Source organism: Electrophorus electricus, chromosome 7, assembly GCF_013358815.1.
Source record: "Electrophorus electricus isolate fEleEle1 chromosome 7, fEleEle1.pri, whole genome shotgun sequence".
Classification (NCBI taxonomy): Eukaryota; Metazoa; Chordata; class Actinopteri; order Gymnotiformes; family Gymnotidae; genus Electrophorus; species Electrophorus electricus.
Genome location: NC_049541.1, coordinates 18,762,265 through 18,774,764, shown reverse-complemented (window position 1 = coordinate 18,774,764; position 12,500 = coordinate 18,762,265). Strand labels below are relative to the sequence as shown.

The 12,500-nt window shown below is 48.5% G+C and overlaps 1 protein-coding gene across 4 annotated transcripts in view; it reads left to right on the top strand.

The window, feature by feature from the left end:
• Window positions 1-12,500, top strand: part of LOC113582682 (coiled-coil domain-containing protein 136) — a 26,712-nt gene that overhangs the window by 1,055 nt on the left and 13,157 nt on the right. For 3 of the 4 annotated variants that reach the window (XR_003411182.2, XM_027018595.2, XM_027018593.2), the window contains exons 3-5: window positions 7,578-7,892; window positions 9,138-9,212; window positions 10,958-11,269. Coding sequence is in view for 3 of the 4 variants with exons in the window: in XM_027018595.2 (XP_026874396.2) it covers window positions 7,578-7,892; window positions 9,138-9,212; window positions 10,958-11,269 (702 nt within the window). In the remaining variant the exon portion in view is untranslated. The remainder of the gene's footprint in view (window positions 1-7,577; window positions 7,893-9,137; window positions 9,213-10,957; window positions 11,270-12,500) is intronic. The other variant, XM_027018594.2, reaches the window with a different exon arrangement.

The window sequence follows — 12,500 nt, the reverse complement described above, 5'->3', positions numbered from 1 at the left end:
AGACAGAGAGACAGGGCAGGGAGACAATTAGAGAGACTCACACAGACAGACAGACAGAGTAGGGAGACTGACACAGACAAAGAGACAATTAGAGAGACTGACCCAGACAGAGAGACAATTAGAGAGACTCACACAGACAGACAGACAGACAGGGCAGGGAGACTGACATGGGCCAGTGTGTAGTGACACATCCTTCGGTTTATGACTCAGACCAGATGGCTTGGTTGGCTGAGTGTGATATGGTGTAAACTCCACCCAGCCGTATAAAACAAAAACATCAATCGCAGGCCATTTGTAAGCTCCACGTACGGACTGCAGTCCATTGCAGGACCACTGTAGTACTCAGTGTGGGTGGTAGATATTCTATCACTTATTAAGCAGACGGCATGTCTGGATGTGTTTTTGCTCCTGCCGTGGGGAGGAACTGGAGTGGTATCCTGAGGCATACCAATATGTGCCTGCTGGTGAACAGAGCAGAGCAGTGTGGGAAATGTAGTATGTTAAGCAGACGCGCCACAAAAAGCTGCATCACACGAAGATCCTTTCAGAGCGGTACACAACTTCCAGGTTTCTTGATTCGCTGCACTTGCGTTCCTGGAAGGATGTGGGTGTCTGAACTGTTTGTTGTGTGAGTATGTAATACTTAAGAACTATGATACACAAGATATTTGTTTCCAGCAGGGGATTGTTGATGTGTAAACTACCGCATACCTGTTACTAAAGGCAAAGTCACTTCATAAGCTCCGCTTATCCTCGCACATCCCTAGCCCCTAGAAACTAGAGGAGAGGCAGGGCTAGAGAAGGCGGAGCTAGAGAAGTGAGATGAGAGCTCCGCCTTTCCTCTAGTTTCTGTAGCTTTGCCTCATCTGGTTTAGGTGCCTCTATCCAGCTGGACGGACAGCACTGCACTGCTGTGTACATTCTGCGTGGAATATGTGGGTTCTTAGGTGGGAAGCAAAGAGACAGAGAGAACACTAGAGAGACAAAGATGAATTCTTAACTGAGATGAAGGGGGAGGAAGATTGAAAGAGGTTTTATTGCTGTATTTGCTCAGTGCTCCAGTCTCTTTCCACACACACACACAGTTTAGGGTGACTCCTGCTCCTGCTGGTCTTCTGTGTATTTGCTTTTCTGAGCCGCAGTCCATGAAGAAGTGAGGTAAACTGTGTGTCACTGGGAGGTCGCAGGGAGCGCCTGATGAATGAACAGTGCCATCCTGCTTCGGCAGAGCATCACGAGTTTGCCTGTCAACCCAACGAGAAACTGCATGGCCTGTTCACCTTTTCTTCCTCCCCACTTCTCCGATGTTCTCTTCCTCTTCCTCTTCCTCTGGCCTTCCCGCCTGTCGTAGCGTCCTTTTTAAAAGGTTCTTGAAAAAGTGGGCAGGTCTCTCTCACACACCCACACACACACACACATACCCACACACCCACACACCCATGCACCTAGCAGTTTACTTAAAATCTTAAATGACTTTTAGAGTTTTAATTCAACTTCTCATTCATTCTCTCTGTTTTATTCCCTCTCACTCTGGTTCTGGTGTTGGGGCTCGTCTGTGCTGAACCAGGAGGTGGTGAAGTGAGTGGGGAGGCTGCCTTTCGTTTTCAAAAGCAGACAATCCTTATCCCAGAAAATCCTTATCCCAGACAATCCTTATCCCAGCAAGCTTCCAATCCCAGCTTCAGCTGGCTGGGCTGGGAAGGGAGGAGGAGGGGTAGAATGGTGTAACCATGGCAACAAGCTGTGTGTGTCAGATACGTGTGCGGCGACGTCACCGGGCTCCTGGCTTCATCTGTGTGTGAGGGAGAGAGAGAGTAAGACAGAGATGCAGAGAGTGCAAGGTTTGATCCCTTATATCACACATGATATTCACGGCTCTTCTTCCAGTGTTTCTCTACTTCTGCTCCTAAATGTCTCTCCTGCCCCCCCCCTTTCTATTTGCATCTCTCTCTCTCTCTCTCTCTCTCTCTCTCTCACTCTCTCTCTCTCTCTCTCTCTCTCTCTCTCTCTCTCTCTCTCTCTCACTCTGTCTCTCTCTGGCTGTCTCCTGTTTCTGTTGCTACTTTAACACAAGGGCAGGACTGAGGTGAATAATTCATGCCTCTTCTCACTGCACCAGAAATCTGACACTCACTTTCTCTGTCACTCTTTCCCGCACACACACACACACACACACACACACACACACACACACACACACACGCACACACACACACGCCCTTCCTAATACAGAGGCAGCATTTCCATTTTAGGCGAACTTGGGTTCGATGTGTGAGCCCTGGGTAACTGTTTCGGAGTCAGCGAGGGCCCTACATTTTAGAACACAGCTATACTGCTGCACAAGACATTTGGCACGTCCCACAGCCTGGCACAAAGCAAGCCTTCGTTTGCTGATGATGTGGAGATTGGGGTAGAGGCCTGGGATGGAGTGCAGTGGGATTTGTCAGCCTGGCTCCTGCGCTCTTGGCTTGGGTAGCTCTCTGTCACGTTCAACTCACAAAGGAAGCCCGGACACGTGTAATCTATAGCTGCTCCGCATGGACTTCCTAACAGGGTTTTCTCACTGGTATTTTTCATTCTGCAGCGCTGCTTTTACTGCTGAGGGCAAACTGTTTGTGCGTTTGCACATGCGTCTGTGTCCGTGCGTATATGAGTGTGCTTACGTGTGTGCAGTGAAAGGAATGTAATATGTGGTTTGGGAGAGATTAGCAGAGATGGATGATGGGATGCGGGTATTCGTAATAAAAAGCGCACCTGTGTGCATGCGTGTGCGTGTCTTTAGATTGTGTTCATCAGTGTGTGCTGTTCTCCATCCTGAAGGGGATGCTACAGACCCTTGAAACAAGACACAGAGGCAATCTGACTGAATGTGTGTGTGTGTGTGTATGCCTTAGACCATGAACGTGCATGTGTATGTCTGTATGCGCTAAAAGGGGCCCAGATGATCTATGATTCTGCCTGTTAGAAGAGCACCAAGCTATATCTGTCTCCTGAGGGCAGTGCAGGCCCTCTAACAAACATCAGAGGCTCCAGTATAGGTGTGTGTGTGTGTGTGTGTGTGTGTGTGTGTGTGTGTGTGTGTGTGTGTGTGTGTGTGTGTGTTTTATGGCGGTTATAGCATCCCATGGTGAGCTCCTTTCCCTCCATGATCCATCCTCCCATATATCTGTCTATTTTCATCACCCCTCCCAGCATTCTCTGCTGTCAGCCTGCGTTTGGCCAGCCGTGTGTGGGCTCGCTTCGATCTCCCAGCCCCCATAGCAGTCCTGCACGACACGCAGTCACATGCAACGCTTCCTCCAGTCCCGCCGGTGTGGCCGGCGGTGACGGACAGCGGCGTCCTGCCGAGGGTCGCGACCCCGACCCTGACCCCAGCCCCGACCCCGGCTAACACTCTCACTCCCCACCCCTTCTGCAATGATCCGTTCCAGAAGAATCTGTCGCTACAGTGGTGCAGATGTGGTACAGACATCAGTGTTTCGGATGTGTGTTTCTAGAGGCCGCTGTATTGGTTGCATTTTTTGGTGTGTATGTGTGCATGTGCATGTGTGTGTGAAAGTCTGTGCAGTAGGCGAGTCTCTGTGCATCCTGAGCTCCTATTTCAGCACCAATGTGAATGATGGGGTTCCTGTTGCGCGCACGCTCTCTCTCTCTCTCTCTCTCTCTCTCTCTCTCTCTCTCTCTCTCTCTCTCTCTGTGCGTGTGTGAACAAGGGTGTCTGTTTTTCCATCCCTCTCTGATTTCCCAGGGGGCTGTGGTGTGCATGGCTTTTTAGCACCACTCACCCCTGCACTCCTCCCTGGGTCCTCATGCACTGTCCGTACGCAGCCTGCAGGTATTATATAAGAGCTCTGGCTGCAGCCTACATGCATCTGCAGCCTAACAGAGTTCACTTTAGTGCTGACAGTTACTCTTTGACTGACTATTCTATCTGATGCATCTCTGTGTGTACGTGGGTGTATCTCTGATTGAGTGTGAAGGTTAAGGGCATTGGTCTTCAGTTACCCCGGAGCGGGGTGTTAGGAGTGAGATTATAGCTTTAAACAGGAAACTAATGTCACCGGTTAGATTCGAACCAGAGAGAGAGAACAAGCGACTGCATTTACAGGAGCTCTGACCTATCAACGAGCATGAGTCATCCCCCTTTCGCCTTGCTTGAAATACCTCCCTCTGATTGGTTATGGATGTGCTTAATGCTGTGATTGACAGGTAATGCTGACCAGTAAGATCAGGACCAGTGAGAACTGGCTGTTTGAGAGCTTGTAAGAGAAAGCTGGAAATGAGTAAAGGTGTGGAGAGGAGATCTGCTGGTAGTGAGGACAGAAGCGTGTGGCTTTGAATGCTGTTATTTGGATTAACATTATATGTCATAAGATGAGCTGTGAATAGCAGAATATCAAAGCTATTAATGTTGATAGAAATAGAATGGGAAATAAACAAAGACACAAAGAACCCATTTCCCTCTCTCTTTCACTCACTGTCTGTGTGTGTGTGTGTGTGTGTGTGTGTGTGTGTGTGTGCTCGTGCCATGTCCAAGTCATTTCCCTTTAATAACATGACCTTTCTTAGACATCTATTGTACAAAACAGCAGCTTCATCTTGGAGATTCAGAGCCAGTCTTACCCTCCATTTAACCGAACTGATGTGCTAGTTATTGATTATACCTCCTCATTTTCCTCAGTGGCATTGAGCACATTTATCCAATAATTGTACAATTAGTTGTTTTTTGTCATTAGTTCTGGTCTTAATTTTAGGAGTGTTTAGTCTTTGGTTCTGTCAGCTGAATAATGCAGAGGCTACCTCCAAATATTAACACGTTACGGTCTCCAGTGTTCAGTGCAGAATTCCTCAGTGTTACAGTCATATGTTCACGCTTTCTCTGTATCTCCTTTCACCTTCCTCTTCTACCACCTGAAAACACACACACACACACACACACACTCACACTCACACTCGTGCATACACACACATATATGTGCATGCACACACAGGTGCACCCCCCCCCCCCCCACACACACATATGTGCACACAAAAACACAGTTGATCTGATAACCTTTGAATTCTTCATATGCACACAATAATAAGCTCCACTTAGAGCAAACAGGAAGTCTCAATATCCTGGCCTGTCTTCCTGTTCTGGGGGGATGCTGTTCTCTTCCATGCTTGTATCACTAAAGAAGATTTAGTTTGCTTTATATATAAAGATACTGTTGTACTGCACATTCTAGCATCACAAAAGGCTAAAATCTCAAAGCTTTATGAAAGAAAGTTGTCAGACAAATACCGAAGTTGGCAGCGAACCCAGCGCTACCCAAATGCCTTTTTTCTAACTTTTTTTTTTGTCATAATTTTTGTATTGTGATAAACTTCTGATAATTTGAGTATGAATTTGAGAGTAGAGTTAAAATTATTTGTGCCTGTATAACTGAATAGTTGACAATTTCAGAGGAGGCGTCTTATCAAAGACACTAATTTTAGAGAGTATGAACTAAGCTTTGAGCTATAAAAAGCATGTGTAATGTAGTTGAGATATAAAAGCATGGGTAAATGGGTAATGTAGTTTTATTGGAAAGTAAAGCAGCTTTCTTTACCAGATAATTATCAACAGACTCTTTCCATCACAGTCTTTCTTGGCCAAGTGTTAAGTGTTAGATCCTGTGTGCATGTGTGTATGCGTGTGTGAGTGCATATGTGTGCTTGTGTGTGGGTTTGTGTGTGTCCGTGTGTGAGTGCATATGTGTGCTTGTGTGTCCAGCTCTGCTGTGCATGCCTATCTAGACACTTCACCCATTAAGACCACGCCTGTTATGTCATTAGACACATCGCCTCTTGTAGGAGTTAGCAGACCTTTCATTTGTCAAGTGTGTAATTTGTTATGATCTCCCCTTTAATGCATTTACAATGCTTCTTTAAGTTGGGGAGGTACTTGCAGTAGCTGCGCGCACACACACACACACACACACACACACACACACACACAGCTCTCATTGCACTCCTGAAAAGTAATATTTCATTGCAAACATACAGCGGGAGTACTGTAGACCCGGAGAGCAGAGGATAGACAAGGGAACATGGACCCTGGAGGCAGCGCGTCTGACCCACGCGTCTGACCCACGCGTCTGACCCACGTCCTTAGTTCAGACGCCAGAGATGACGGCGAGAGAAACCACAGGCACTAGAACATGACGGCATGGGCATTCTCAGTCTGTGAGCGCGCGAGAGCGCGCGAGAGAATGTGTGTATATTTATCAGACTGGCTTATCAGTCTGTTTTCTGACAAAGGGTGACAGCAGAGCTAAACACAGACAGACCCCCTGCGCTCGGGGGGGGGGGGGGGGGGGGGGGAGAGGTGGAGAGGTCAGTGTGTCATTGACTCTGTTTAACAGTCACTCCGGCTGCCGTTACTGAAGGGGAAGAAAGAGAGCTTCCGCTCTGGTGCACATGTTGCTGTAGGGCAAAAGTGTGCAGGATCTGTAGCAGAACAGATGCCGTCAAGGGGAATATCTCAGATGACATCTAAAAGAATTTAAATTAGGTCTTTTAAACTTGCAAAGCATGGTAAGAAGACAAGAAAATCCTTACTCATCTTCTCTTCAAGGAGTTTGAATCTAGCGAGAGGTGATGATAAATATGTTGTGCATAAGGTGTTTTTCATGCCTGTCTTGTCTTTGTACTCTCTTGACACTAGATGGCGCTCTTGTTACTTAAAAGTTATCCCCCTGAAGCTGCCAGTGCCAGCATTGATTGGTGTGTGTGTGTGTGTGTGTGTGTGTGTGTGTGTGTGTGTGTGTGTGTGTGTATGCGCCTTGAGAGCCACTCCTAATCAACAACAGGTGAAAGCACAAGGATAGATTGCAACTTCTCTTGTCTTTCTGCAGCTCTGGATCCCTGGCGATGTGGGGTGGGCGTGGGCTTGGGTGTCGGGTGTCTGTGCTGAACGGTGTTGTGGTTTTAGGTCTGTTTGTCTAGGGGGAGGGGGAGCTCGCAGGTGACGGTGTAGGGGAGGCCCTCCTGGGTGGGTGTGCGTTTAGTGGAAACCTTCTGGGGGGAAGCAGGTGTGGCTAAGGGGAGAGCGAGGATCAGGGGCAGAGCTGTAGAGGTGGGGGAGGATCAGGGGCAGAGCTATAGAGGTGGGGGAGGATCAGGGCTGGGGTTATAGGGGTGGAGGAGGATCGGGGGGTGGAGCTATAAGGGATGGGCAGGGGGAGGATCAGGGTGGAGCTATATGGGAGGGTTCTGTCGCTGGGATTCTGTGGTTGACGTGGTTCAAACGGTCAAGGAAAAAGCTAAGCTCAGAAAATGCCTTTATACTCAATATTAAAATTTAAGTATGCACTCTCTCTCTCTCTCTCTCTCTCTCTCTCTCTCTCTCTCTTCCTTTCTATGAGTATTTTTATGAATAAACAGAATATTAATTTTGCTCATGTGAACAGTAGAATTTAGCTGAATGGTGACATTCTTGCTGTCCTCCATAGTCTTCCAAGCCAAGCCTTTTGTTTAACACTCCTTCTCCTCCCCTTTCCTCTCCTCTCCTCTCCTCCTCTCCTCTCCTCTCCTCCCCTCTTCCCTCCTCTCAGAAGACATATGCGAGCTGAAGGTGGAGCGGCCAGGCCTAGGCGATGCCCTCACAGCTAAAGAGCGAGAGTCTCTGGAGGAGAACGAAGAGAAGCAGGAGAAAGATGTGGAGGCAGGGCATGGTGAGAAGGGTCTAGACGAGGAGAAGGAGGTTAAGGAGGAGAAAGCAGGAGACGGCGGGAGCGAGGAGAGGGGAGTCCTGTCAGAGGAGGAGGAGCTGGAGGAGCTCAGGATGCAGGTGGCTCATCTGCTGTTTGAACTGGAGGAGGCAAGGGAGGTATCCCAGCAACACGAGGAGAGCTACAACGAGCTGCAAGGTGTGTGTGTGTGTGTGTGTGTGTGTGTGTGTGTGTGTGTGGGTGTGTGGGTGTGTGTGTATGTGCGTGTGTGTGTGTGTGTGAGTGTGTGTGGGTGTGTGTGTGTATGTGCGTGTGTGTGTGTATATGCGTGTGTGTATGTGCATGTGCGTGTGGGTGCGTGTGTGTGTGTGCGTGTGGGTGCGTGTGTGTATGTGCGTGTGTGTGTGGGGGTGTGTGTGTGTGGGTGTGTGGGTGTGTGTGTATGTGCGTGTGTGTGTGTGTGTGAGTGTGTGTGGGTGTGTGTGTGTATGTGCGTGTGTGTGTGTATATGCGTGTGTGTATGTGCATGTGCGTGTGGGTGCGTGTGTGTATGTGCGTGTGGGTGCGTGTGTGTATGTGCGTGTGTGTGTGGGGGTGTGTGTGTGTGAGGGTGTGTGTGTGTGAGGATGTGTGTGTGTGTGCGTGTGTGCGTGTGTGTGTGTGTGCGTGCGCGTGCGTGTGTATGTGTGCGTGCGGGTGTGTGCGTGCGGGTGCATGGGTGTGTGTGTGCGTGTGGGCATGTGGGCGTGCATGTGTGCGTGCGCGCGTGTGTGTGTGTGCGTGTGTGTGTGTGTGTGTGAGACAGTCATGCTAGGAGTTCCCAGTCCACATGCTCAGCTGTCACTACCCTATATGACCAGCTGTCCCTCTGCTGAATTCTGCTGAATCACTCATAGACCCACACACACAACCATATACACCCCCCCACACACACTCACTCACACTCACACACACACACTCACCCACACACCAACACACTCACACACCCACACACACAACCATATACACCCCCCCACACACACTCACTCACACTCACACACATTCACTCACACTCACACACACTCACCCACACACTCACTCACACACTCACACACACACACCCACACACACAACCATATACACCCCCCACACACACACACACACACACACACCCACACACTCACCCCCCCACACACTCACTCACACTCACCCACACACACTCACTCACACACTCACACACACACCCACACACTCACACTCACTCACACACTCACACACACACCCACACACTCACACTCACACACACACACACACCCACACACTCACACTCACACACACACACACTCACACACACACACACACACACACACACACACACACACACACACACACACCCCACACACACTCATTGCCTTGTGTGAGGAGCTCAGTTGTCTCTCATTTCCTCTCCTTCTTTCTCCATAGGGCTTTTAGAGGAAGAGCGCTTAGCCAGTGCTCACCAGGCTGAGAGCTTCACAAGACAGATCCAGAGACTTCAAGGTATTTTAGTACATACACACACACACACACACACACACACACACATACACACACACACACACACACATACACATGCACAGCCCATAGACTCACTCGCTCTCTTATATACAGACACAGTCACTCTTATCACCAGCCTAAATACAGCCCTCAATAATGCATGTAAAGCCTTCTGTTTATGAAACCTCAGTGTCCATTTTCCCTCCAGTGTTTTGATGAATGAACATCCATTTCTCTTTGTCTTATTGTTTGACATGTCAGTGTTGATTTATAACAGTAACTAATGAGCAAACACGATCCTAATTTGTCATGCTGTCCCTGGTGTATCCAAAGATACTTTCTGATTTATAGAGACCGTTTTGTTATTCATAACTGTGTCTGGAATAAAAAATGGCTCATGGACTCTCCGCCTTCATGGATAATGCTCTTCTTCTGTTTTTAATATGTTGGAATTTATTCGCACCGACATGAAAAATCATTTGTAATAAAAAGTTACACATTTACGGCATTTAGCAGATGCTCTTAACCAGAGCCACTTACAGCGTTTGGGGCTATCTTCATGGAACCAGTGACTAGATCGCACGGAGACAGAGACAGAGAGCATGGGGCCAGAGCTAAAGATCATAGAGGCTTTTCACCATGATGTCGCCCCTCGCAGAGACAATTTCCCACCTCCGAATGATAGAGTGCTAGTTCGAACAGGTCATGCGATCTCCGCAAAGACCTGAGAACGAGTTAGTGACTTATACAGTCTCTCCACAGCCAGTGTGGAGTGAGATCGATCCATAGTGAGATCGATCGATCGTGGTGGTTCAGGTCCAGTCTCCTGGTGGGCACCACACACACACAATGCAGTTGTTCGGTTCCAGCTGTTTGGACTTAGGACTCCTTCCCAGTGTGGCTGTGGCCATTAATGCCAGGAGTTTATTTAACGGAGAACTGAGATCGGGCCTTGGGCGGAGTCGGGGTGGATGGGGGTGGGTGGGTTTTTTGGGGGACGACACACACATTACTGACCGCACACGGCACGCTGCACCTAGAGTTTGAAACGGCTCTTTCTCATACACCCTGCAGTGTTCATGGGTATTGACCAGCCTCTAAAGCAGGAGGTAATACCAGTGATCTTGCTGTCCATCATGACTTATTTTATTCAAGATGAGTTGTTTCACTCTCAGACTGCTGATCGAGGCTTAAAATGTGTTAATAATAGCTATGGAGTGCTGGAACACTTTCAGCACTCACACACAGGCTCTTAAGAGACGGAAGGATGACGGACAGGCCGAGGATTTCCTTATCGCGGTGAAACAAGTGTGTAGGTCTTCGCTCCTTTACCCTCCGCGTTAGCTGAGTGCCTATACTGTGTATGCATTTCTTGAAGTGCAAACTAACAAGTTGTGTGTGTGTGTGTGTGTGTGTGTGTGTGTGTGTGTGTGTGTGAGAGAGAACTAGGTATGTCTCTGTACACAACGACAGATCATCCAACCCAAAAACTTTTCTGTTTCTTGCTCCCTTTCACTCACTGTGTGTGTGTGTGTGTGTGTGTATTCATGTTTCTCCTCTCCAAAACTATATTTTTACGTTCTGACAGCGATTCAGGAAACCCAGACGTAAGAGACAACTATTAAACTGTCAAAGTATGCGGCAGTGTTCCATCAGCGTGTCTAGTCGCCCCTTATCTCACCTAGTTAGTCGGCTTCACCGCCACAGTGGTGTCCTTGCTGTGTCAGTTCTTCCCTCTCTCCCCTTAGCCCAGCTGCGCTCCGTGCAGGAGGAGCTCGACAGCCTGGAGGAGGAGAAGGCCAGTGAGCTGTGGGAGGCCCAGGAAGAGCTGCGCGTGGCGCAAGAGGAGGTCCAGGACCTGCAGCAGGCGGCGGAGGAGGCGGCGGCCGAGCGGGAGAACGACATCGCGCTCCTGCAGGAGGAGCTGTGTCGACTACGTGCTGAGCTGCAGAGGCTTCATGGCACCACGCAGGAGTATGAGCTGGAGGTGACCACGCTTCGCGCCGAGATCAGCATGAAGAGCCAGCGCCAGGTGGAGCAGGAGAAAGGCGGCACCCAGGGTCTGTCGCAACACACTCCCCCCCTACGCCACACTATACTACACCGAACTGTCCACACATACATACACACACTGCACTCTCATTGGCCATACCATGGTCTAATGTACTGTAGTGTACAGTAACAAACTATGCTCACTGCTGTGCAACAATGTTATACTATACTATACTATACTATACTATACTATAATAGTAGTAGTACTGTAGTATATTGAAGTGAAGTACATAATAATTGGTCAAGACACAGTTTTTTGTTTTGTACTCAAGCACATTGGACCTGAAAGGAAACAATGACTATAAAGTAAACAGCAGTTGTACTTTGAGGTTCTTTACATCTACGCTGGGGAAACCACATACAGGCTTTTTATCCGTAGGTCCCCCACCCCTAAATAGCGAATCATGAGAGTTTTTTTGGACATCTTTCTTTTTGCACATCGGAGCTCCCATAAAATAGGCGTGGCATTTGCACCTGGGGTGGGTTTTCAGTGAGGCTCACCGTGAGCACAAAGTAGATGGAGACATCTCTCCAAAGCACTAGGATTGTCGAGTCAACTCTCGCATGTACAGTTAAGAACCCACCGGAGGACTCAGCAGTAGTAACCAGCCTGTCATGCCAGAGTCTTGGAGGACTGAGGGATATGTTCAGGCATGAGAAAAAAAAACAATTAGTGAACAAATCAAAACACTCTCCAGGTTGTAGGTATAGATGTGTAACTACCATTAAAAGAATTACATGCAATTGTGGCCTCAGAAAACAGGAAAGCCAGTTTACAGCTTTCTAAAAGAACTGTAGAGCTCTCAGATAACGGTGTGTGAATGGACAAGTTGAAGATGTGTTATGGTGCTGAACCATGGAGGAAAAACACTACAGCCACTGGTCTAAAGCACACGGTCTCATCTGAGAAATGGTACCGTGAAAATAGAGGGGAACCTCCGTCTTTTATTAATGATGTGTCGGCCAGCTTGGTTAATTCAGTCACCTGACCTGAACTTCATGTGCTAAGGACACTGGGTGTTGTAGTGCTGTCTCACGAGCCCATCGGAGACGAAGGGACGTCGAACGGGAGTGTGGAGTAAACAACACGCGTTCTCCAGCACCTTAGAGAAATTCCGCCTCGCTTTGTTCAGTAAAGCGGAAAACCAAACCAAGAGTTCGGGTCAAATTCCGACGCACTAAAGCTGCGTTTCGCTCACTCGAGCCAAGGCTGAAGGCAAAATTCACCTAAAACAAGAA